This window comes from Cydia fagiglandana, chromosome 2 (assembly GCF_963556715.1).
Source record: "Cydia fagiglandana chromosome 2, ilCydFagi1.1, whole genome shotgun sequence".
Lineage (NCBI taxonomy): Eukaryota > Metazoa > Arthropoda > Insecta > Lepidoptera > Tortricidae > Cydia > Cydia fagiglandana.
In genome coordinates, this window is record NC_085933.1 from 896,341 (window position 1) to 921,763 (window position 25,423).

At 38.4% G+C, this 25,423-nt stretch overlaps 2 protein-coding genes across 5 annotated transcripts in view; one reads left to right on the forward strand and one right to left on the reverse strand.

Moving 5' to 3' along the window:
* Positions 1-1,731: 1,731 nt before the first annotated feature.
* LOC134673926 (choline O-acetyltransferase) lies at positions 1,732-17,277 on the forward strand. Of its 4 annotated transcripts, none has more exons than XM_063531971.1 (8): positions 1,732-1,869; positions 6,181-6,358; positions 6,902-7,080; positions 7,433-7,653; positions 8,105-8,227; positions 8,692-8,881; positions 11,156-11,353; positions 11,472-17,277. In XM_063531971.1, exons 1-8 carry the CDS (start codon positions 1,741-1,743, stop codon positions 11,679-11,681), a joined length of 1,428 nt encoding a protein of 475 aa, XP_063388041.1. In that variant the 5' UTR covers positions 1,732-1,740; the 3' UTR covers positions 11,682-17,277. The 4 variants fall into 4 exon arrangements, with proteins under 4 accessions (XP_063388041.1, XP_063388048.1, XP_063388056.1 ...); XM_063531978.1 differs by having other exon boundaries at positions 11,162-11,353; XM_063531986.1 differs by having other exon boundaries at positions 8,692-8,860.
* A 495-nt stretch (positions 17,278-17,772) lies between these two features.
* LOC134672197 (uncharacterized) overlaps positions 17,773-25,423 on the reverse strand; it is a 50,062-nt gene continuing 42,411 nt past the window's right edge. The window contains exons 28-34 of the mRNA XM_063530101.1: positions 24,607-24,794; positions 21,968-22,135; positions 21,494-21,659; positions 20,682-20,804; positions 19,764-19,864; positions 19,018-19,197; positions 17,773-18,640 (exon numbers count right to left, since the gene is read on the reverse strand). Coding sequence (XP_063386171.1) covers positions 18,593-18,640; positions 19,018-19,197; positions 19,764-19,864; positions 20,682-20,804; positions 21,494-21,659; positions 21,968-22,135; positions 24,607-24,794 — 974 coding nt within the window. The 3' untranslated portion in view covers positions 17,773-18,592. The remainder of the gene's footprint in view (positions 18,641-19,017; positions 19,198-19,763; positions 19,865-20,681; positions 20,805-21,493; positions 21,660-21,967; positions 22,136-24,606; positions 24,795-25,423) is intronic.

Here is a 25,423-nt window from a genome sequence, read left to right on the forward strand (position 1 = left end):
AAAAATGCAAACGTTTTTTTCTGCTCTATACAACACAACCGAGGTGTGAACTCGAGCCCACAATTCTCGACCATCACACACATGAACGCATTAAAAGGGAATTCTCCAGCCTCATGGAAATGTCACTATCACAGTTTACACATCACTGAGTGGGTTTTAAACTTTGTTGTTATGTATTGGATTTTTACCACATAAATATTTTATTTGTTGCGTTAAATTGTCCTGATGGTAAGTCAAATGTTGTGTCACTTTGACACGATATTATGACACAAGGGTAGATCTACCCGCCATCTGTTAGAATCTTGTGGCACGACTTTGACAGTCAAAGATTGGTCAAAGAAGAGACGCCATCGCATCTTCGTAGCTAAGGGTGGTATTCCACCCATCCAATTTCTTTGTCTAATGTGTATTGCATTTCACATTTTGCTTAATGATAAAGTGAGACGCAATGACATTGGACATGTGGAATTACCGTCCTAAGTACTGTGCCGATTATTGTGATATATAGGTATAACATATACTTAAATGGTTCGATTACTTACTCCGTTTTCCGAAGACTCATGGCCACAGACTAGCCTAGGCGTAGACGTGGCCTACGATGGAGCGAGCTCGCCCAGAAGGTGCCTGTTCACTCTTGATTTGAAGGTTGCCGGGTTATAAGAACACGGAAATATAGACGCCAGCAAGGAATTCCATTCCTTGGCAGTGCGCATAAGGAAAGAAGAAGCAAAGCGCTTCATGTGAATTGGTGGAATATCTACCAAGTAAGGATGGAGACCAGCCGTGCGTCTAAGAGTCCGATGCTAGAATGGGGACGGTGGAATAAGCTCGTGTAGCTCTTGGGCCTCCCCGAAGTGCAACCTGTAGAATACCGACAGGCTGGCGACGCCGATGGGCCAAAGACTGAAGCTCAGCCCTTTCTACTCTTTTTGGCCAAGCTGTACATTGAGTTATTGTTACAGGTGACAGACTACTGGCTGGACGACATGTACCTGAAGGTGCGGCTGCCGCTGCCCATCAACTCCAACCCCGGCATGGTGTTCCCCAGCCGGCGGTTCGCCAAGGTGGACGAGGTCGCCGACCTTGCCGCGCTGTTCATCGACGATCTGCTGGATTATAAGGAGATGCTTGACAGGTACGTTTAGGGTCGGCACAGACGGACTGCAACCCAACTGTAACTTGTATGGACTGCACGCTGAGGCTTTAACCACGGGAGGAAGGTTTATAACGTAATTACAAAAATTCCATGTAATCGCAAGTTGCAAATATGAATCTTTTGGTAACCCATTTTTAGGGTTCCATACCCAAAGGGTAAAAACGGGACCTTACCTATTACTACTGTCCGTCTGTCCGTTTGTCTGTCACCAGGCTGTATCACATGACAGTTGAAATTTTCACAAATGATGTATTTCTGTTGCTGCTATAAGTACGGAACCCTCGGTGGGCGAGTCCGATTCGCACTTTTCATTTAAAATTTTAACTGACACGTTCACCCTTGCATGTTACAGAGGCGAGCTTCCTCTAGAGCGAGCCACCAGCCGCGAGAAAGGCCAACCTCTCTGCATGGCTCAGTTCTACCGCCTGCTGGGCGTGTGCCGCATCCCACAGCTGGGCAAGGACCGTCTGGAGCTACCACCCATGCGTCCAGAAGGGGAGCAAGAGGAACTCGTGGTCGTGGCTTGCAGGAACTACGTTAGTATACCAATGGTGCAGTAGGTATTATAGGGCTAGCCTCTCTGCATGCTGCAGTACTACCGCCTGCTGGGCGTGTGCCGCATCCCACAGCTGGGCAAGGACCGTCTGGAGCTACCAATCATGCGTCCAGAAGGGGAGCAGGAGGAACTGGTTGTCGTGGCTTGCAGGAACTATGTTAGTATACCAAAATATCCCGATTAGTTTCGTGGGGAAATACGAGGGAACACATCCATACTAATATTATAAATGCGAAAGTGTGTCTGTCTGTCTGTCTGTCTGTCTGTCTGTCTGTTACCTCTTCACGCTTAAACCGCTGAACCGATTTAGTTGAAATTTGGCATAGGGGTAGTTTGAGTCCTGGGGAAGGACATAGGGTAGTTTTTATCCCAAAAATTCCACTTTAAGGGGGTGAAAAAGGGGATGGAAGTTTGTATGGGGAATCAATAACCGCTAAACCGATTTGGTTGAAATTTGGAATACAGATAGTTTGAGTCCCGGGGAACGATATAATATTCTAGAACATTCGAAAGTATTCTGGAATGTTCCACAATGATCTAGAATGTTAGAAATGCTGTGGAATGCCCTCGAATACTCTCGAATGGTCTGAACTGTTCTAGAAATATCTAGCCACCGACCCAACCTGAGGTAAAGACCCGAGACCCGAGATTGCTTCGAATGTTCCAGAATATTCCACGACATTCGAAAGTGTTCTGGAATACTCCACAATGATCTAGAATGTTCTCAAATATTCGACAACATACCAGAATGTTCTGAAATGCTGTGGAGTGCTCCCGAATACTCTCGAATGTTCTGGACTGTTCTAGAAATGTCTAGCCTCCGAGACCCGACACCTCACCAGGTACAAATATTTGTAGGTATATTATATTTATTTAAACATTATTGCACAAAATACAAATAAAATGTAGAGATGGCGGACTTAATGCCTAAAGGTATTCTCTACCAGTCAACCATAGGGCTAAACAGAGATGTAATAAAAATGGTGCAACAAGAAAAGTAAGTTATATATTTCACGATCTATTCTGAACTTTTGTCTTTTAAGGTTCAACTTCTTCAACTTCAACTTCTCTAACTTCAGCTTCTCCTACTTCTTTAAATTCAACTTCTCCTACTTCTTCAACTTCATCTTCTCCAACCTTTTCAACTTCTTCAATTTCAACTTCTTCAAGTTCAACTTCTCTACTTCTTCAACCTTTTGAACTTATTCAACTTCAACTTCTCCAACTTCTTCAACTTCAACTTCCTCAATTTCTCCAACTTCTTCAACTTCCCCAACATCTTCAACTTTCCCAACTTCTTCAACTTCAACTACTCCAACTTCTTTATCTTCCTAACCGTCTTCGACTTCAAGAACTTCTTCACCTAAGTCAACTTCAACTTCTTCAACTTAAACTTCTCCGATCTATTTCACTTCTTCAACTGCGCTAGCGTATTCAACTTCTTTGACTTCTCCAACTTACACTTCTTCAAATCTCCAACTTCTTTATTTTCTTAAACTTCTTCAATTTATCCAATTTCTTCAACTTCGACTTCTCCGACTTCTCCAACTTTAACTTCCATTTCTTCGTCTTCAACTTCTCCAATTTCTTCAACTTCTTCAACTTCAACTTCTCGAACCTCCAAGTTGGAGTGGAGTTGGAAGTGAAGATACAAATTTAATAATTAAATAAAAGAAAATAATACCTATCTTAAATTAAAAAGGGCTCAAAAAACCTTCCGCTACAAATAAAGAAAGGTCGCAGTTTTGACTAATTAGTCATCCATTTTGGGGGTGAAAAGAAGGGTGTAATATAAAAAGCAGATTTGTTTAAAAATTATGGTACCCAAATTACTAATTCCACGCAGACGAAGTCGGGGGCAAAAGCTAGTACTCAATATAACAATTCAACATGACATTAAAGCTCTCCAAGGGGCCTTTACGTGTTGGATGTATATCCCCACGCAAGCTTATCAAAAGACCGGGATTTATACGCCCTTAAAAACCTAAATGGAGTTACGAATAAGAGTAACAATTAGAATAAAATTATTTTGACTTTTTCATACACTTTTCGGGTAGTTACACAAATCTCTGTTTTGACATTTTGCTGGGACATCAATAGCAGCGACCACGACCAGTGAAACCTGTGTCGAAACGTCGGTAAATAAAGGTAATAAAATAAATTCGCAAATAGAAACTATAAATATGAGTTAATAACTAAGAATACAGTAGCATGCACAAAAAGTGTCCGGTAAACCCCAAACCAGGCGTGGCTCACTCCGCGATTTCGTCGCTTTGCTACAGGTAGCTAAAAGTCCATCCGTTCGACCCCAATTTTGGGGTTTGCCATAAGCCGCGCGTGGCGCTGTCGCCACCTAGCGGCAATATCTGTGCTGATAGTGACAGACGCGTTTTGTTAGAGAGTGAGTCCTCTTGTATCTAGTACTATTATTGATTCTGTGCCCCAACTAGGCAGAGCCTGTATCTTGGGACTCACCAAAAAGAGTATGTAATATGTTCCACTAAATGGACTTTTTCTGCTTTCTTTGACGTAACTTTATTTATTAGACTTTTCCATTGAAATCTAGGGAGTATTTAGTTAGTTTTGCGAGCTGTGGACCCCTCTAATTCAATGTCTGAAGTAATCTCGTTACTTAGCCGTCCGTCCCTCGTCACAGTAAACTTCTCTTGACAGTTGCACAAAGTAGTTTTAAAAGTTAAATTAACTAAACAGATATATACGAAACACTGATTTAAACTTTCACGATTTTCATTTTTGTAACAGCACTTAAAAGCAACTTAAAATTACTTTTAAATTACCTCCGATGTTTCGAAGAATTGTCCTCGCGGTCTCCAAGAACAGTGGCTAGCTAGGAATTAATAAAATAAACAGAAGAAGAATACAAAGCCCAGATTGACCATTGGTGCATTTATGTATTCTCTTGACTCACACTGCAATTATGATAAAAATCATGTTAACAACATTATTAGTTGTTATTAGTAAATGAAAATGCTAATTAAATGGACTAAAATCTAATAATTATTAAGTATTCGTTTTTTCTACTCAACACGAGATGGCGTTTATTTACCAACCGAGATGGTACATTTCAGCACATGTAAAATATTTTAACTAAATAAGTATACAACACAGTGTAAAACTTTAGATTCTGTAATATTTTAAAACGTAACTAGATTGTTTTAATTAATGACCGTTAGATCTGTATAATACTACACTAGTGGTTACGACGAATGTACCTACATATGTAGGTATGACTTTTACTACCCATAACAAATTTCTTTTAATACCTACTGTTTAAAGTAGGTTTACTGCGGCATCGTTCTCTTAACTCTTAACAACATTATGAGATGACCTAAGTTTTGAGAATTAGATTACAGTTTAGAGACAGAATTTATGGTTTGTTTCTAAACAAGTATATAATCCTGTCATTTAAGTCCTGTTTTTTTTTTCTATTATGTACTTTTCTTTAGTAGTGCACAATAAAGAATTTTATTATTATTATTATAATAGTTCCTTTAAACACGTACATATTGTGGTTCGTAAAAATACTTTACACCGTAATAGTAAAACTTTGCAGACCATTTAAGTGTCTTTATAAGAAAGATGTGACGTCCCACGAGTAAAGGTACTTTATGGCGGTTGACGCTTTTTGTCAATAGATGGCGCGGAGAGCAAGATAGAAGGCGCTATCGGTAGTTCACTGAAGATCATACATCAACTTCTGTGTCTATTCGCGGGCCATAGAAAGAAAGAAAGAAAATAATTTTTGACAGGGTGTCACATGCATGTTAACATGTGTAACCCGTAGTTAACAATTTACGACTTTACAGTTTATGGTATTTTTACAACAAAAACAGCTTGGGTACGATCTCAATACAATTTTGCGAGATATCGAGTTTTAGAGGTTATAAATTGTACGAAAATGACAGCTGTAACTGTGCCCAAGCTAAAAATACTAAAATTCCATGTGCATGTTGAATTGACCGATCGAAAGGGAAGATCTCCGTTTCAGCTTGATCAAAAATGCGTTTGTATGTTCGGATGTTCTATATGTGGCATATTTCAACCGATTCTTGTAAAATTTGGTGAGCTAGTTGGATAATTAATTACCTATGCTAATTATAATTTATGTAAAAAAAATTGTCAAAGCAATTTTTGGGTTTTTTTTAAATGCCTCGGATGAGGTTTGCGAGGTCTACAACTCACACAGCCACTATAGTTAATGTTATAGTTTAATGCTTACTGTACATTAATTTCAATTGATTCTTCTGCTTAAGACATTTGGATACAGTTTATACGGTTGAATGAAATTATGACTTAACCTTAAATTTCGATTACATTAAAACAAAGAGTTATTTATTATACAATCTAATCTAGGCGTGATACTCCACCAGTATAACAACTCCACCTCATAAAAAGTTACCAGCACAGAAACCAACGATAAACTTTAAAAAATGTCTCCCTTTTCCAGTTCTACCCCATCCCAGTGAAAGCTGCCGACCGCGGACGCCTGACCCCTGGCGAGATTCAAGCACAGCTCCTGATGGCCATGGTGGACGCAGCAGGGGCCCCGCCGGCGCCCCGTGTGGGGCTCCTATCTTCCCTGCCAAGGGACGCCTGGGCCAGAGCGAGGGACATACTCTGTGAGGGTAGGTGTCCAATCTAACCAGACATGATTCAAGCACAACTCCTGATGGCCATGGTAGATGCAGCATGGGCCCCGCCGGTGCCACGTGTGGGGCTCCTATCTTCCCTACCTGAAGGTAGGTCAGGTAGGTTCGCCTGAAGGTAGGTTGGTTCAGTAAACCCCTAGACGCACGCTTCTGTCTTCCCTGCCGAAGGACGCCTGGACATACTCTGCGAAGGATCAAACATAACAAGATGTGGCCATGGTAGATGCAGTCACCGCTCTCTTGTGGGGCCATTATTGTTCCTATAAGAAAGTAAAAGTATCTAACCTACTCTTCTAAGTAAAAACTACCAACTTCTTTGTAATAGATATGCTCGTCATCACCCTACTAACGTTATCCTGGCATGGCTCGCTTGGGCAGCTTAATTAGGTCTGCCTAAACGAAACGAGAATTCCCAGACATTGACATTACGATGAATGATTGCTATCTTGGCAACTCTATGTTATCAATTCATCCCTTAAACATGAGGCACGCCTAAAATCCCTTATTCTTCCATTCCAGACGAGACCAACCGTCACAACATGGAGCTGATCTCCCGCGCGCTGTGCATCGTGTGCCTCGACGAGGCCGGCGGGGACAGAGCTGACGCTGACGCTGACACCAACGCGTTCTTACGAGCCATGCATGGAGCAGGGACTAAGCATCACTCTGCTAACCGCTGGTTTGATAAGACTGTCCAGGTGAGCCCAGAAACTCTTCAAGAATACTTGTGCGTGGATGAATCGGTGACCGTGGCGAATATACTTTCGAAAAATTTTGTTAATGATTATAATATTTTAAACTTTCGCGTTTTGAATACATATTAACTCACATCGTCTATAATGTGAGTTAATTTGTTAATGATTTTTCTGCTTATTTGCTATTCGCTTCACTAAGCTAGTCGGTCAAATGTATAACTGCAACTGCCGTTTTACAGATAAGCTCTTCATCCCTGGCCGGCCCATTGTCGTTTCCTGTGCTAAAATCTTTTGTACTTTCAAATTATTATTTAACTACCTATGAGCAAACTAATTCACCAATCGTAATTTCCAGCTGATCATATCATCCGACGGCACCGTGGGTATGTGCTACGAGCACAGCGCGGCCGAAGGCGTGGCGGTGGTTCGTCTGGCCGAGCGGGCGCTGGCTCGGGCTGCGGTGGCGGCCCGGCCTGCCCCGCCGCTGGCCCTGCTGCCCGCTCCGCAGGCCATGAAGTGGATCCTCACGACTGATGTTGAGAGGATGATTGAGCAAGCTGGGAGGGAGATTGATCGGTATGTACCTTGATTAAGGAAAACAATTCTCCGATAGAATTTGATGAAAGAACAGAGTAAAGGATGACTCACGCTAGACTGGGCCAGGCCCGCGCCGAAGCGTCCAATGAGACAATGTTTTATGGGAAATTCTATTTCGCTGATGAGAATCACGTTCGAGTTAGATTAATGAAAAATAGAAGATGAACTATACCTTACCTTACCTGTGTGTGTAGTGTGCTTTAGTCATAACATGGCCCCTTGAGCTACTCTGATGACTGAAGTTGACAGTGAGATTGTAGATGTTAATATGTTATCGGTATAATTTTTTTTGTAGCTATATTGTGACAAATGCCGCTCCATCGCTCTGATCCAATTTTAAGTTAACAAGCCAGAAATGTTCAGCAGGGAATCTTGCAGACTCTATAAAAACTAAAGATGGATATAGATTAATATTGCCTGAATGTTCCAGCAACATCTCGGACCTGGATGTGAAAGTGTACACGTACAAGGGCTACGGGCGGGAGTACATGAAGAGCTGCCGCACCAGCCCGGACGTCTACATTCAGCTCGCCATGCAGTATGCCTACTTTAAGTAAGATAAATAAATATTAATATTATTATAGGGATATCTTACACAAGGACTCTAGATCAAAGACCGCAACTAAAAAATGTCAGGACCTTAATAAAACAATACCTATATATTTAAAATAATCCCTGGATTCATCTTCTTTTTAGTCCTTTTCAATTCTTGAGATGTAAGCCTCCTTCAATGTTTGCCATTCTGTTCTATTTTGTGCTCTTTGTACCCATTTTGATCCAGCTGTTTTTTTGATATCATCATACTGGACGAGACTCTCCCCAAGGTCTCCACTCCCCCTAGATTATTTTAACTTTTTTAACTGATTAAGGCATATTTATTTATTAGTTCACCATATGATAGCTTAACCAAAAACTAATTGGAGACATCATTTTACTTTGATGGTGAAGACATTAAGCTGTCAATATTTTATCAACATGAGGCCAGATTGCCGACCAAATTACTCCTTTGCTTCTCAGAATGTACGGACACCTGGTGTCCACTTACGAATCAGCTTCCCTCCGCCGCTTCCTCGAAGGCCGAGTGGACAACATCCGCTCAGCCCACCTCCCCGCCCTGGCCTGGGCCAAGGCCATGTGTGCTGACGAGACCCCGCCCCTCTCCGAGGCTGATGACAGCCAGAAAAAGGTGTCTTTTAATTTATATGGGGTGAGGAACTTGACATTTGACATGCCACACTTTAGCTAGCTTGTGTCAATGTCTAGCGGAATTTAGTGGGTGATCGTCGCTTTGCTATCGATAAAATCGTCATACAGCCATAAAAATAAGTTTGTTAATTTATGTTGGTTGAGGAACTCGGCAGTTGACGTGCCACACTTAATTTAGCTTGTGTCAATGTATAGTGGAATCTAGTAGGTTATAGGCATATTGTTTTGGAGAAAATCGTCATATCCTCATACAACTTGAAAAAGGTGTATTTTTCTTTATAGGGGATGGGTGGTACACTTTTCCTGTTGTTACACGCTTGTAGTCATAAGTCAATGTTTAGCTTCGAAATTTGAGGGACTGCCGCGAAACACGAATAAATCGAAATTTCGTTATCTACCTCTGAATCGCTCTTCGTGCGTTTCGTTTTTCACGGTATGCCCTCTGGGCTATATTATATAAACTTTTATTTGTTTCGTTAGTCTGCAGTAACAATAACGGCGATTCGACCTTAAAGCTATAGAATTAGGCTTGTAGAAACATTAAGAGCTTGACTAGTGTTGAAACCTTTATCCAAAATGTAGGTTCCAAAATTGTAGATTGTGGGAGTATGTAACAAGTAAGTGTGTGCATCTGTGTTAGATACTTAGTTTTCCAAATTACATTTTATGGAAGTCGTACAAAAATTGTGGGAAATTGTATGATATTGCTTATGTATGTAGGTACAATTGGTTGGTCGTTTCTGCTGTATTTTTAGTATGTGGTATAGTAGTATACCCTATAATGGACGTGGAACCAGTAATGGGACAAAAAAACATAATTCCTCTAAAATAAGTATCTAAAAGTAGTCTATAAACACTGGTTATCATAAATAAGAGCCCTAGAGCTGTTTCAGTTTGAAGTTACATTAAATTTGGTTGCTTTTTAAGAAATTGGCGTCAACCCAAAAGTTGTCGTGTCACTGAAAAAAAATACCACTACGAATTCTTAACAACTTCGCTAAGAGAGGTGAGTTAATTTATTAAATTTCAATTAATTAATACTTGATGAAAACTAGAATGTGTTTTGTTAATTGCATTTACCATGAGATAAGGTATACAACACACTATGTTGTGACTCCGTAGATGTAAAAAAATAGTGGTATTTGGCCCAATCCCATTATAGGAGCTGTAAAACTGCGTACCTCCTATGATGAGACAATTGACAGAATGATGCTTGCCATGCCATAATTTCATGTTTAAACAATACAGAAGTAAAATGTAGTTACGAAATATGTCAATCAGGAGGTATTCTCGGACTTCGGATAAATTAATATAGTTTTTCCAAACTTTTATTTAACTTGCCCTGTTAGTTAGTGTGGGTCCAATCTTGGTAGCTGAATTTGAGCCACTTTTCGATTTCCGATTCAGTTGAAATTTTGTGTAAGTATGTAAAATCGGATGATAATGCAATATTATGATAACATGGACCTAATCTGATGATGGAGACAGGAGGTGGCCATGGGAACTTTATCGCAATAAACCCTAACTAATTGTGTTTGGGTATATTAGAATTGTCTCGATGGATCTAATACAATAATAATTGGCTGTGGAAAGAAAAATACATTCAGCGATAAAAGCTTATACCAAAAATTGATTTTTTTGCCGTAACTTATTCCCCATTTCAATATTTTATACTGATAGAGCAATGCCCATTATAGGGGGCCCATTACTGGATCCACGTCCATTACCGGGGGCCCATTACTGGAGCTTTGGTGTCCATGACTAGAGAAAACAAGCATAGTTTTAATTTGTTAAATATGTGGAAACTAATTGCTGTATCTTTGATACAACACGCCTAAAACATGAAAGACGGATAGGACTTTCATCTTTTAACACGCTAAGCGGTAGACCATTTACATGTATACGGGAACTATCATAAATACTCCAAATTTCCTCTTAAATGTCCCATGACTGGTGCTGTTACTATAAGTATATTAAAACACAGCTTATACCTGGTTCTTAACTCTTATAGGTACCTCTCGCGTCGAATGATAGTCCCTATGACCTATGACAGTTATTTCTTATGTTAGTAGCTGTCACGTAAAATATTTGTAGACATTTTATGGAAGTTTAGGACATGGCTTTATTTGGAAGTGTCCCATTTAAGCAGTAAAAATATGGTAAAAACTCATTCCTTAACCAAAAGAGACTTGATGGAACCATCATTCGTCGCGAGAGGTATAAGAATTCGCTTTTCAAAACTCAAGCCTTTGGTCCATCAACCGCTTACTTCCAGGAACAGAAGAAACTAGAGCTCTTCGATGAAGCAGCGAAGAAGCAGACCGCCATAATGGAAGCCAACATCCTGGGCCGGGGCATCGACAACCATCTCCTAGGGCTGCGGGAGACGGCGCGGGCCCAGGGTCCGCTCCCGGAGCTGTTCACTGATCCCACGTACAAGCTGATGAACGAGTTTAAGCTGAGCACTAGTCAGGTAATACTCTTAACTGATCATCAGTAGACTTACTGATGTGCTGTTGTTTCAGCTATAATGAAAGACAAAGCCAACATCCTGCTAAGCCAACTTAACGATAACAATTTTCCATTCCCAGGTGGCCACCACCGCTGACGGCACGTTCATGGGCTACGGAGCTGTCGTCCCCGACGGGTACGGCGTCTGCTACAACCCCAAGAAGGACTCCATCATCTTCTGCATCTCGTCCTTCGTGTCGTCCAGCGTCACCAACACGGAGGCCTACAGGCAGTCGCTGGAGGAGGCACTGGACTCCATGAAGCTGATGTTCCAGCATCGGCAGACCTAAACCTCAACATTTGCGTCGTGGCCTGTCATCAATACAAAGGCTTTGTGTCGGCAGGTATGAGGTGGAGTCAAAAGGGTGATGAGGAACACCACACCAGGAGGTATTTGGTAATGTAAACTAATTTTAAAGAATTGAAGGTGGGTCAAGATTTTGTGTACTGGAAAACAGGATGATATGTTTGTGGTTAGGAGCTAAACGGGTTATAAACTAATCTCACTGTAGGCAAAAAAGTTTAAAAATGTACAAAAACATCTTTCGCAGTAATATTTCGAGGGGTTTCTTCCTTGATTATGCGCCTACCAAATTATCCAGAGAAAAAGAGTAAGTAGCCGCAATGTATAGACATGTTCGTTGAATGCACGACGTTTTGATTAATATCATCAAATTATTATAATATCAAATAAATTAAGCAAAGTAAAAAAAATAACCTCGTAAATTAGTAATCAGTGTCTGGTTTGTCATTATATTGGAGAAGTATTAAAAAGGATATGAAAAATATATAAAATAAACGTTGGTCGCTTTCCAAGCGATATTTTGAATGTTTATGAACAGTTTACGAAATATATAATCAACTTTATCCCGTATGTAATACGCACATTAAGTAGTTGTAAGAAACGTAATTGAAGGGTAAGGAAACTAAAACATATCAAAAATAATGTCCTAAAATGTAGCTGTAAATGTTCGACTTTAAAGCTTACAATTTGTATGTAAAATGTTTTAGTCGTATGATCTCGTTCAATTTGTTAAATATGTATTATAATCCAAATATATTTAGTAAATAAGTAAAGTTATCCGAATATATTATATTATATTTAAATGGAAATCATCAAAACAGTAGTATTTATTTGGGAATAATTAAAAAAATATATAAAAATTAAATACTAACTTATGTTAGCCGCTTTTTAAGCGATGTTTTGAAAGTTTAAAAATATCATTATTATAAGTTACAAAATGTTCAATTTGTTTCCGTATTTAATACGCACATTGTGTAGATGTACGAGTAAGAAACGATTAATACGATTAAGTAACGAAAACATATCAAAAAAATTGTCCTTATAAAAAATCTTATAAATGTTCTGACGCTTACAACTTTTATGTAAAATGTTTTAGTCGTAAAATCTAGTCAATTTGTGGAATGCAAATTCCAAATATACTTAGTGAATAAGTAGACTATATACGAATCTAGTGTTTAATCTTTAAATGCAAATTATATACCAAAGCCACAGTAGAATTAATTTGATATGTTTATCTTTCAGGATAAAAAAAGTATTTATTGAATAAAAAAAAAATTAGAAATGTTTTAGGTGTATTTTATACTCAAATATATTGTTAATTGCCTTTAGATGCACGTGCTACGTATTGTTTATTACGGGTAAAATATTTTATTGAGAAACTAAGTTGATATCAAAGATTGTTTAACATAAAACGTAGGTATACCTACTATATTATATAACATACTATGTGACATTCGATGCACATATTATTTATTGTGAAAAATGTGTTTCCCATAGTTACTAGATTGTTTAAATTATACATTTGTTGTCCCCTAAAAAAACTTATATTAATATTTAATAAAAAAAAACGATTAAACTTAGATTTAAGGCTATATGATCCATTTTATTATCTTTTATATGTGTGGCTGCAATAAAAAACTAATAAGCCTTTGATATTGTGTATTACACGCACATGTGCTTTAAAAAAACCTTTATTTTCATATACCTATTCCACCCATTATTATTTATTTAAAATACTTAAAATTTTACAATAATATATTTACATACAAGTGGGAAAAATAGGTAATTCGCAAACGGGTGGCGATAAATTAAAACATGACCGAAATACCTACCTTACAACATGTTAAAATTATAATTTTTAATGGAATTGTGTAACTATATCTTATTACGTTAAATTGTGATATTTACGCCATCAATATTCTTTTTATCAGGGTTATAATTTACTTATTTAATATGTTAGTATTTAATAAAATAATGAGGATTAAAACCTAATATCCTTATCCTTATCCTCGTAAGGCTTACGGTCCTACCCATAGTACTTATTAAGTTCGATGAAATTTTAATAACCTATCAAAAAAGAGAGCTTCAATTTATTTTCTTCCGTTCAATTAATAAACAAAGATTTTTAAACTACTCTATATCCTTTAACTTGGTTTTAATTTCTTGTACGGCCTGGGTCTTACGAGGTTATGGATAATTTACCAACTCAGATTAAATGTTAAATAGAAAATGCAATTAAATGTTAATCGTAGTTCTAACTTAGTAATTGTAAGGCAACTTATACATATCAAATGTCAACGATCATGTGAGACATGACCAAGAATATCAAAAACATATCAATTTGTAGTCGTAAGTGAAACGGATACATATCAAAATGTCCTGATATAATAATTGTAGGTGTAAGTGAATGTTAAGAATAGTTCTATAATCATACGATAGATGTCTCTTGCTGTTCACCAAGAGTAAGTGCACAACGCCACCTTGTGTCAAGTAGAGTAACAAAAAAGTAATTGTATTAGATTATTATACGACATAATCTCATTTTTTATTGTTTATTACGAGTGTTATCAAATAAAAATCAATATTTTAACAATATTTTGTGATGCGATCGAGTCTGTTTTATTACCTATAGATACCGTATTTTCTTAATGATAATGTTATTTTTGTGATTTATATTTTTGATGAACAAATATGTACCTATGCTATTAGTATTATTTTATTATGAGTTGTTATAAGTGATAGGTGAAATGATTGTTGGGTATAGCAAAACATTATGACACTAAAAAATCCATGTCCACGAATATAGACCAGTAGCGGCATCTGTTGGAAAGTAGGGATACCCGCTTAAAGCTTAGTTTGCATTACTCCCGTATTGATTTTTTTACCGTAGTGGAATAAGATTGGTAGTATAAGTAATTACCCGATCCTGAAATTCTAGAAGGTATTTGAAATATATTCTACGTGTCTATTTTACCTAACAAGAACAAAATAGAATTGAATATACTTTAAAGAAAATTAATCTGAAAATGCGTCTGTAATCGAGTTCCGAGGAATCGTACCGTAAAACCATCATCATCGTCAGTAGTTGGGAGCTTTTGGACTACAGTCGGTTAACGGTAGGGAAATTCCGCTTGCCTGTGTTTAATGCACGGCGCTTCCTCAGTCAAAAAACTTTCAAACTCGTACGCAAAAATACGTTTGTAAAATCATTAAAATGTCTTAGGATGGTATACTACCTGTCCAATTTTTTTGTCCAATGTCAGTGCATCTCACTTTCTCATTAAAGCAAAATGATATTAAATAGAAATATATCACTTGTTGATTGTTCGTTAGTTATAGAACTAGTTTATTAGTGTGGTAGAGTCAACAGCAGATGTACCTACACTACACAAGCCAGATGTTCAAAATGACCGATACACTTTCTGTGTTAATAATTAAGGTATGTTCAGATCATTCTAACTAAGGGTGGTTTAGTTACATTTGTTGCTGACTAATGCCATTAACTGGCAAAAACACGGAGCATTTTGTTGTTGTGCGCCTTAAAAGACAATAGTTATTTGTACAACAAGAGATCAAAGTTTGATATTTCTTCGAGTGCTTATTTTGAGTCCCGTGCAAGCGAAAGATTCTATAATAGATTCACGAGCGTAGCGAGTGAATCTAATTTAGAATCTTGAGCGTAGTAAGGGATTCAAAAGCGCACGAGATGTAAATAACTTTGATCTCGTGTAGTACACAAAATTTTTCGCCCTAAGCAGTGAGAACATACCTAGAGGGACAGAGATAATAGAACCCAAGTATATCGAACTTGTATTAGACCCCGCATGTTGAAATGACATTTGACTATAAAGGTCACTTGAATGACATTTTGTCTCACTCAGTGAGCAAAATGCGATTTTACTCACTCATTTTGTCTCACTCAGTGAGCAAAACGCGATTTTGCTCACTGAGTGAGACAAAATGACTCAGTGAGCAAAATCGCATTTTGCTCACTGTTTTTAAGAAGCAAAGTACCCTTGTTCGAGCTGCTGAGGTGAAAAATATACTTAACAAGTTTTTTTTCGTGGAAGTTTTTAATTACGTAGGCGCTTAGGCGCTCACTCTCGGCGCTCAGAGGGGCTACCGCGAAAACCAAAATTCGCAAATTGCGGGGATCTTTCTCTTTTACACCAATGAAGGCGTAATTAGAGTGACAGAGAAAAATGCCCGCAATTTGCGAACTTCGATTTTCGCGGTTATAGGCCAGTAGGTATGTACAGTCGCCATCAGATATATCGGAGCAGCTAAGGCGCTCACAAATATCTGAACACGCCTCTATTGTCAAGGCGTTAGAGTGCGTGTTCAGATATTGTGAACACCTTGGCCGCTCTGATATATCTGATGGCGACTGTAGGTACCTACTAAACGATAGAGTGATCGTGTGAATTATCAGAAAATGCATTTAAATTTGTGACTATGATGTCTATGATAATTAACAAAGTATGTGGCATGTGGCCATACTTGCCAAGGCTAAGGTTTGAAAAACATCCTGCATTTACGGACATTTTTACAATATTAATAGTAAATACATAGAAGTACAATATCCCATGAATATGTAAGAGTAGCAACAAAATTCTCCGCGGTCGTGTCGTATAGACTCGTATATCAAAAAGCTTGAAATATAATTGTTAGATTTGTTAGGCTTTACTGTAGATTCCATATTGGATGATCAGTCATACCATTGATAATTATAAGTGTATTCTGTACATTTTGTAACCTAATTTTGGTAATCCGGACCCGACCGATACGAGCTTCAAACCTTCATGAAAAGAGCGTATTCGCAGGTACACGCTTTTAAATTTCTTAATTTCCGGGAAAGTCATTCGACTCGCACCCCTCTGATGTTGCAAAGTGGCAATGAGTGACGATAACCAGGCGATTCGTCAGCTCGAATGCCTCATTATATCATTAAAAAAAAAACAAAGTATGAGCAAATGCGACGTGTAATGAGATGAGGCTCGTGGCGTTTTACGAAGGTTGCCAGTCTTCTGTATTCACTAGTATCTGGTATACGGGTTACAAAATGTCAGATCGTCTATCCGACTGTTCCTTAGTCTAGCTAAGTTCACCAGTACCTGTGCGTTAGCGGTAGGGGAGACTGGGGACGGTTGTTAAATGTAATAAAGTGATTACTACTACTAAATGTTATGATGTTTCAACTCTTATTTTTGTTCTTTGATAACCAAAGGTTGTCTAGTAAGCTTTGTGGCACATATTTAATTGAAACAACCAATATATCTAAAATAAGTTAACTAAGACTGTTAACTGTACCTACATCGGTGAACCTTATGCCTTTTGTAATAAGGTCCACTGATATAGATAGGAATGTTGCTGTTTGTACTCTACGGAGTCAAAATACTACGGTTATAAAATAAGAAAGTTCATGCCTACCTATTATTTGCAGTTTAATGTTCTAGGGAAGCAAGTGTCCCCAGTTTCCTCTAAGCGACTAGCATTTCTGTTAGCGCAAGTAACTAAGCATATCAGTAGATTGTATGTCCAATGTCAATTGAATGTTGCTCTCAATAAATATTATTAACGAAGCAGGGTTTTATTTATTCCCATACATTTTACTACAATTTCTATTTTAAGTCATTAGGTTATATTGAACCTTATTAAAAAGACCGTAAAGGCTATCAAGGGGCAGTTAAGACTTTTGAATTTATATGTACAATGGCTATCAGATATATTGGTTTAACCAGTTAACCCCGGGTTAGTGGGATGGTGCAAGTGACGCTAATTATATCAAATCGGGTCACTCATGTAAGTCGAAAATTGCTCGACATGTTTCGCTCCATAGCGAGGAGTTTCTTCAACGGAAGCACACATTGACGGACCCACTCAGACTGCGGGCTACAGCAAATGTTACTAACCCGTATTAATAAACATATTCAATGACTGTGACCCACGGAAGTTTTTCGTCACTTTTGCACACATCTTTCTAATAGAGACAATGTTCAGATATTTGCGAGCATCTTGGTCGCTCCGATATATCTGATGGCGACTGTAAATATTGATAATCACAATAAAAAGAAGACTTACTTTGATTATTTATTTATTATTACTCAATCGTCCAAGATAAAACAAATATATACATATAACAATTAACGTCTTAACAACGTATACGTCATTTCCTAAAATAATGTGTGACTGAATCAGAGATTTATCATAAAATAAATGTATCATATATCTCTTAAAAATCTAAACAGTTCTGGCCATAAATTTTTGGTAAGTTTTATATTTCATGTATATGTAGAACTAATGTTATAATGGCTACAAATTTACAAAACAACACTGAATTTTATCTAGTCAAAAATATATTGAATTCATAATATTGTTATATAATTTACGCTTAAAATCACATTAAAAATGAGATAACTAACTATAATAAAACCATTGAGACCTAAAAGACTAAGCTAATCGATATTATTCATACAGTTAATATTACTATAGTCGGACCAAGAAATGTCTGCAGCGGATTTGATAGCCCACGTCACGCTTCTATGAAAATATGACGTATAAATAACACTTACACTGCGTGGGCTATCAAATCCGCTGCAGACTTTTATTGGTTCGACTCTACATATATAAAAATTACATTTTTTATAATTGAAAAGTCCATTGCTCTAAAAACCAACAATAAATGCATTTGTTCATCTGCATACTTCTGTTTAAGTAGTTTTAAAAATACCTTTTTCCTAATATTTTAATATGTTTCTATTAATTGTAGATAAGTTGTGAAGTTCTGCGCTCGATGCCACGCCGCACACCTAGTCGAACGCTCCGCTGGACGCTCGTCACAAGGCCGTACCCTTATGAACGTGATGGTAGTTTTTGATAGTAGGTCGAAATCGCGGTTTATAGGAACTTTCCCGGCTGGCATTCGAAGCATTCGTCGTTTTTCACCTGAAATAAGAATAAATTCGTTTTAGCACTAGGTTAATACACAGTAGCTTTAAAAACTCAATGATTTAGCAAAAAAAAACAAAAGTTGATAACTTAGGAAAAAGAGAGAGGATCGTTTCTGGTGCAAAGGCTGTCCACAGCCATCCAGCGGGGTAATGCTGTGAGCATTATGGGCACTTCTGTAATAAGGTTTACCGATAAACAGTTAATAGTGTGGGCGATGGTACCTACCGAGAGGAAGATTTTTAGAACAATATTCCGCCGCCGATTTTCATTAAAATTATAAAAAGTATTTAAAAACTATCTAATAACCAACTTTTAATGAAAATCGCCCCTTATCATCCTAATTAAATAAATAACGATATTTTAGCACTCACCATGAGAAAGTGGTGTAGCTTGAGGGCCTCAGCCTTCGGCCTCTTGTCCGGGTCGTGCGTGAGGCAGAGCAAGCAGAACTGTTGCCCTTCTTCGGAGAGCGACTCGGGTATGTGCGGCCGGCCGCCCATGCCGACTACGAACATTATTTGGTAGTTGCTATCGTACTCGGGGAACGGTCGCTGGAATAAAGAAATTAGTTTTACTTTTTTAGGGTCTTTCAGGCTCTGTTGAGTATGAAAAACGAGCGGAATTAAATGAATGAATGAATGATACTTTTATTGGAAAATTGTTCCAAAAAGGATAACACTCAGCATGTGTCGCAGCACATGAGTAGTGTTACGACGCTGATTTTCAGTGTACCCATTGACACGTAAAACAAACACAAAACAACACAGAACATAAAAACAAAACCGAAGCAGAATACAACAGAATGTGCGATTGACACGGTAATTTATTCACAATATAAGAAAACTTTGGTGTTAAGACAGGCTAGGTACTCAAATTTATTGTGACTGTGAAAATGGAGTACAGTTTTACTCCTGTTAACATACGCCTGTTAATTGGATGAAACCTCAAAAGTTCACAACCTCATTCTCAATAATACTAAAATCGCGAGCAAGTTTGTGCTCTTATAGTAAGAAATATTTAGTTGATTATTAACGGAACTAACAATAGGTCTCAATATCAGCCGAGATAATTTCACTCTCGAACACTCGTATTATATTCAATATTCAAGTAATCATACTTTGCCTGAAGCCATTTCTGTGACGACGCAGCCGAGCGACCAGATGTCCGTTGCTCGCCCGTGCCCGTCCGACTTCATGAATACCTCGGGCGCCATGTATGCTGCAAAGGAAATACTGTTACTCTTCTCGTATATTTAACGCAAAGCTCTCCTTTGACATGTCAATATCTGAGAGACCGAGCTTTGTTCGGAAAACATCAAAAAATTAAAAAAAATGCGCGTTTTCCCAGAGATGAGACCTAGCTAGATTATTTTATCGCCCCCGAAAACCCCCATATAGCAAATTTCATCGAAATGTTTCAGAGATATATATGTCGCGGTCAAAAGTGTGAACTGGTCAAAAGAACTTTTAAGTAACTGACAAAAACAGGCAAAACTGCTTTTGACTGAGCATGTTGGTCAAAAGTAGTTTTACCTGAAAATCATTGGTTAATAGTAATTGTGACTGTTACTATCAGTCAAAAGTACTCGCAGAGATAGGTAGGTTAGGGTTTTTTTTTTATGCTACGCCCAAAAAACGAAACTCTTCCCTGAGATAGGTAGGTTAGGGTTATTTTTTTTTGCTACGCCATAAAAACGAAACTGCTGCCAGAAATAGGTATGATTTTCAGGTAAAACTACTTTTGACCAACATGCTCAGTCAAAAGCAGTTTTGCCTGTTTTTGTCGGTTAAAAGTTCTTATGACCAGTTCACACTTTTGACTGCAACATATATAAACAAGAATTGCTCGTTTAAATGTATTAGATATATGGCAGCCAGGACAATTTAAAATTTTGACATATACTTACTCGTACATTTATTAATTAGAGTTTAGAGGGGTCACATTTTCAAAATGGATGATGTATTGATGTTGCATGTTGGATTTTATAAAATTTTGAGGTTTCGTTTCGCCCTACCTGTAGAGAATATTTAAGTACCTTGTGTGCCGACGTATCCCTGCAGCTCGCCAGCGGCCGTGGTGGTGGCGCGGATCTTGACCGCACACCCGAAGTCACCCAGCTTCAGGCAGTGCCCTTCGTTCATCAGAAATATGTTGCCACCTGGAAGACACATCTATGAAGCGAAACTCATGGTAGTAAGTATAGTAATAGTAACACATTATTTTTTAGGAAAAGATAAACTTGAAAAAATATTTCCAATAAGGTAGGGTAAATATACGACATTATGGCGAATAGTTTTATTAGAAAACTGCTTTAGGTTAACGTCAAACTCTTTCATGAACACTCCTACCTATAGCGAATGTTCACCAGAACAGTGCTTGATGACCAGTACTATAGTTCTTCCAAAAAGCTCTTATACCTCTTTTATCTTAAAGCATTTATTAACTGGAAACGCCTTGGCTGTCATTTTCTGTACAAAACAGTCTGCCGATTTGTGCGGGGCAGGGGCACCTCAAATGTATGGTTATTTGTATACGATTTGTACGTAACGTACGAATAGCCATGTCAGATAAACGTCAGCCCATACAAAAGTTTGCACAATTGTGCAACGTTTTCGGCAGAGGGGTAAGCTCTTAAAGGCGACTCCGGTTATTAAATGCTCTAAGGTTTATCTAAGAACTGTGCCCTGTTAATCAAAAACTTGTAACTTGTAATTTAAGTGGAAGTCCCTTTTTGACAGCTTTTGTTAGAAAGGGACTTCCACATGTATTATAAGTTACAAGCTTTTGATGAACAGGGATATTACAGAACATATTCTGTAATATATGCTATAGGTTGATGGCACTCACTCTTAATATCTCTATGCGCGATGTTCCTCGCATGTAACTCTGAGACTGCGCTGAGTAGTTGCGCTGTATACCGCCGTACTGTTTGTTCGGGTAATGCGCCAGATGTCGCGATCAGGGTTTCTAGAGAACCCTCCACGCATAGCTCCATGAAGATCAGCATTTCCTCCTGATAACAGATAATTTTGTATTGTTATTTATCGTGGGGCTTAGTCTATTTGTGTGAAAATCGTCCTATCCACGCGTCTAAAGTTAAAACGGCCGTTTTTGTTTTGAGCTCATAGATCGACGAATCCAGCAACATAAAAACTAGTTTGATGTATTGAAAAGGTACTTAAATACAAAATACAGTACGTAGCGCCCCCCTTCGGTAAATATTTTTCGTTAAATTTAAATCACGATTATTTAGCAGTGGCGCTAGTGTGCTCTTCGATGCGCTCTTAATGCCAATGTGTATTTCATCTGTACTCTACTCACCCTATGGACCTCTATCCCGTAGTAGCGCACCAGGTGCGGGTGCTGCGCGCCCTCGAGCACGCGCAGCTCGTTGGCGGCGCGCTGCATGGCGCGGCGGTCGCCCGCGGCGATGCTCACCTCTTTCATGGCGAGGAGCTGACCCGTCTCCGTGTTTACTACGGTGTACACCTGGAATGAAAAGTTTAAATATGTAAAAGAAATAAATAGTACTAGGTACAGAAGATTCACTCTCTAACAAAACGCGTCTGTAACGATTAGGAAAGACATGACCGCTAGGTGGCGACAACGCCACGCGCGGCCTATGGCTACTTGGCCAGCAGTGGCGGCGCGTCCATAAAAGCCGATTCCCACCGGATTGCCTGTTTTTGGACGTTTGAGCAGAGTTGTAAAGGAAATATGTAAGCCAAATTAGCCCTGGCTTGCCTATGGATATGTTTGACGCGCCGCCACTGGTGGCTAGCCACCAAAATTGGTGTGGGACGGATGTACTTGTAGCTACTTGTTGCTACGCGACGAAATCGCGGAGTGAGCCACGCCTGGTAATACTTAAAAGTTAAAAGTATTCTGTAATATATAGACCTAAAGAACTCTATTGAATTCATACGTATTTAGCCTATATACGTCCTTTAGATTTCTCAGTCCTGAAGTAAAAACTTTAAATGTATTCTACAAGGTTTTTTGGACGCCAAGAATGCCTAACGCCTCGGCTACGGAGCGTGACACAGCGATCGGACCTTTCGGTCCAACCTATGGTTATCGCTCCCGCCGTCGCAAGTCGCTGGATGTCGTGGCCGAGCCGTAAGACGGTAGTAGTAGTGGTTACCAAGCATAATTGACGGAACGAGAGCTAGTAGAATATTATCCAACTGAAGACGTTTGCTGCCGTGTCGTGTAAGGGAGTCATAAGACACGACAAAATGGCTTATAACCCTTTCCCGTCGTTCACGACGACAAGGTTCACCTTGTCAGAATGATTTAAGATTGATTAGGCTGCAACCGCGCGCGTCAGTTCACGTCTTTGGCAGTGAAAAGGTTAAGTAATGAGGGTAAAGAACCTTTCCAAAAGTGCCAGCGCTGATCTTCCAGCCGCGCTGCCATTTAACCCTTATCTTGGCAAGGCTCAAAATATCTTAAATATAAACATTTTTTTAGTTTTTTGTCACCTATTGAGCATACTAGACTATTAAAAAATAAGGAAAATAATCCAGGATTTTCCAGTTTCGGAAAATCAAATGTATTATATTTGATACAATGCCAATAACTCGACAAAATAGTTACCTACTTTTTAGAAGAAAAATGAAGATTTTAATTAAAATAAAACATATAATGCATAAGAAATTAGCATTTACTGCTAATTAAACGCAATTTAAAGCATCAGATGACTATTAAACCTGTAAAAATAAATTATATCTACGAATACCTGATCACATGGGCGGAAAATCTGATCCCGTAAAGATTCAAAAAAGACGTCAGCAAAAAGTTGAGTAAAATATGAAAAGTAAACAGCAAAAAGTTGAGTAAAATATTAAAAGTAAAAAAAAATACATTTTTTTTACTTTGGGGCCATTTTTTGCCATACACATATATTTCCGTGCTACGGGCTACGGCGTAGCAATAATGCTACGGCATACGAATATATAGTTAAATAACATCTAGTAATTAAAAAAAATTAAGTTTAATAAGTAAATAATACGACAACTAATATTAAATAATTGAAGCATGTTTTGTAACCCCACAAAAATAAAAAAAATAAAAAATCATGTAAAACTATTTTGACGATAACTTGGCAATGTATTAAATGTAATACAATCCTTTCGATATGTACATTTCTGAGTTCTTGGCAGTGTATCAAATATAATACATAACAGTTTCATGTAAGGTTCTGTGTATTAAATGTTTTTAAATTCGAAGGCATTGTAAATACGTATGCACTAAGAGACAGTAAAGATATCAAAATATATACTAACATAACAAATAAATGCAAAACTTCCAGTACGAACCGAAATCTATTGTTTCCGCGGCGCCATGTTAATTATTACTAATTAATTTACAATGACACTCGTGTCAATTATTTTTTTCTATAAGTAAGAAGGGTAGCTCGACATATTGATGGCAGAATTATTTTGTTAGGTTGTAAAATGAACCTGCTAGATTTTTTTAAGTTCCATGTATCACGGGTGTTACGATGCCAAGATAAGGGTTAAAGGTGACCTGCCGTACGCGAGGAATAAAGTCCATCCATCTAAGCCAGCGGTCGGCAATCTTTTAGCAGCCAAGGGCTATATAGTAGTTAACAGAGGTGACGCGGGCCGTACTTTGTTAATATTTATGACTTTATGAGACATTGTCGTTTGTCACTATTACATACAAAATAGCTAAGGCGGCACTCGGGCCGCAAGTGACAGGTTCACGAGCCGCATGCGGCCCGCGGGCCGCAGGTTGCCGACCGCTGGTCTAAGCAAAATGTACACCGACAAGGTATTACAAGCACCAATAGGCTATGGAATCTACTTACTATTAAGCGAGCCGTACGCTTTGCCACCATATGGTAAAATAAGTAGAAGCCACATTTTTGACAGATCAAGTGGGTGTCGGAATATATATTTTCGTAATATACGTAGCTTTTTTTCTTCACTAACCTTTCCAAAAGTGCCCGCGCCGATTTTAAGTCCGCGCTGCCATTTAAAGGTGACCTGCCGTACTCGCGGCTCGTAGTCATGTGTCACGGCCGGCTCGGCGACTCGGCCAACAGCTTTCATGGAACGTAGGGCTGCGTCACGGGACATGTCTAATTTCTTTATCGCTTCCATGACGCTTCTCGTGCGCGCTACAAGAAAAAAAAACATAATGAACGGAGAGTAAAACCTAGGCCATTTATGCCAAAGATGTGATAGCTTTTCTTTAAACAAGACTACCGTTTAAACCTCTTTGTCATAGGCCTCAAAATTATGCACAAGAATACAAAAAGTGGAAACGGAAAACATCGTGAGGAAACCGGACTAGTTCAATGAAGCCTTGTTCCCCTTCTGGGTTGGAAGGTCAGAAGGAACATGAGGGACGACACTAGGAAGAAGATGAGACTATAGTTCGTTTTTTTAGCATTAGAAATAAGGTAAACAATCTTGATGTGTCTTTTAATTGAAAAACACATTTTAAAAATAAGTTACGGCAAATATGTAACAGTTATGAATCTAATACGATCATGTATATTCTTCTGCTTTCATAGGTAATAGTTTTTGGTTTTCAAAAAGCGTTTTTCAATTAAAAGACATGTCAAGATCGCTTACCTTCTTGCAAGTTCTTTTTAATGCTAAAAAGAATGAACTATAAAATTGGAGGTGTGGGTAATTTCAAGACTTTATTGCTGAAGTTCCTAATACTATTTCTTTGACGACTTGTAGTGCAAGGAAAAGTTGAAGGCACAAAGCGCGGTAGGTCACCAATGCGTTGGAGAGA

What these genes read in the sequence shown, in the direction of transcription:
- LOC134673926 (XM_063531971.1), top strand. Translation starts at nt 1,741, where the DNA reads ATGCTGCAGTACTACCGCCTGCTGGGCGTGTGCCGCATCCCACAGCTG. An exon ending in GAGGGACATACTCTGTGAGG is followed by an intron (nt 6,359 to 6,901) that starts GTAGGTGTCCAA and finishes CTTCCATTCCAG; the next exon opens with ACGAGACCAACCGTCACAAC. An exon ending in TTAAGCTGAGCACTAGTCAG is followed by an intron (nt 11,354 to 11,471) that starts GTAATACTCTTA and finishes TTCCATTCCCAG; the next exon opens with GTGGCCACCACCGCTGACGG.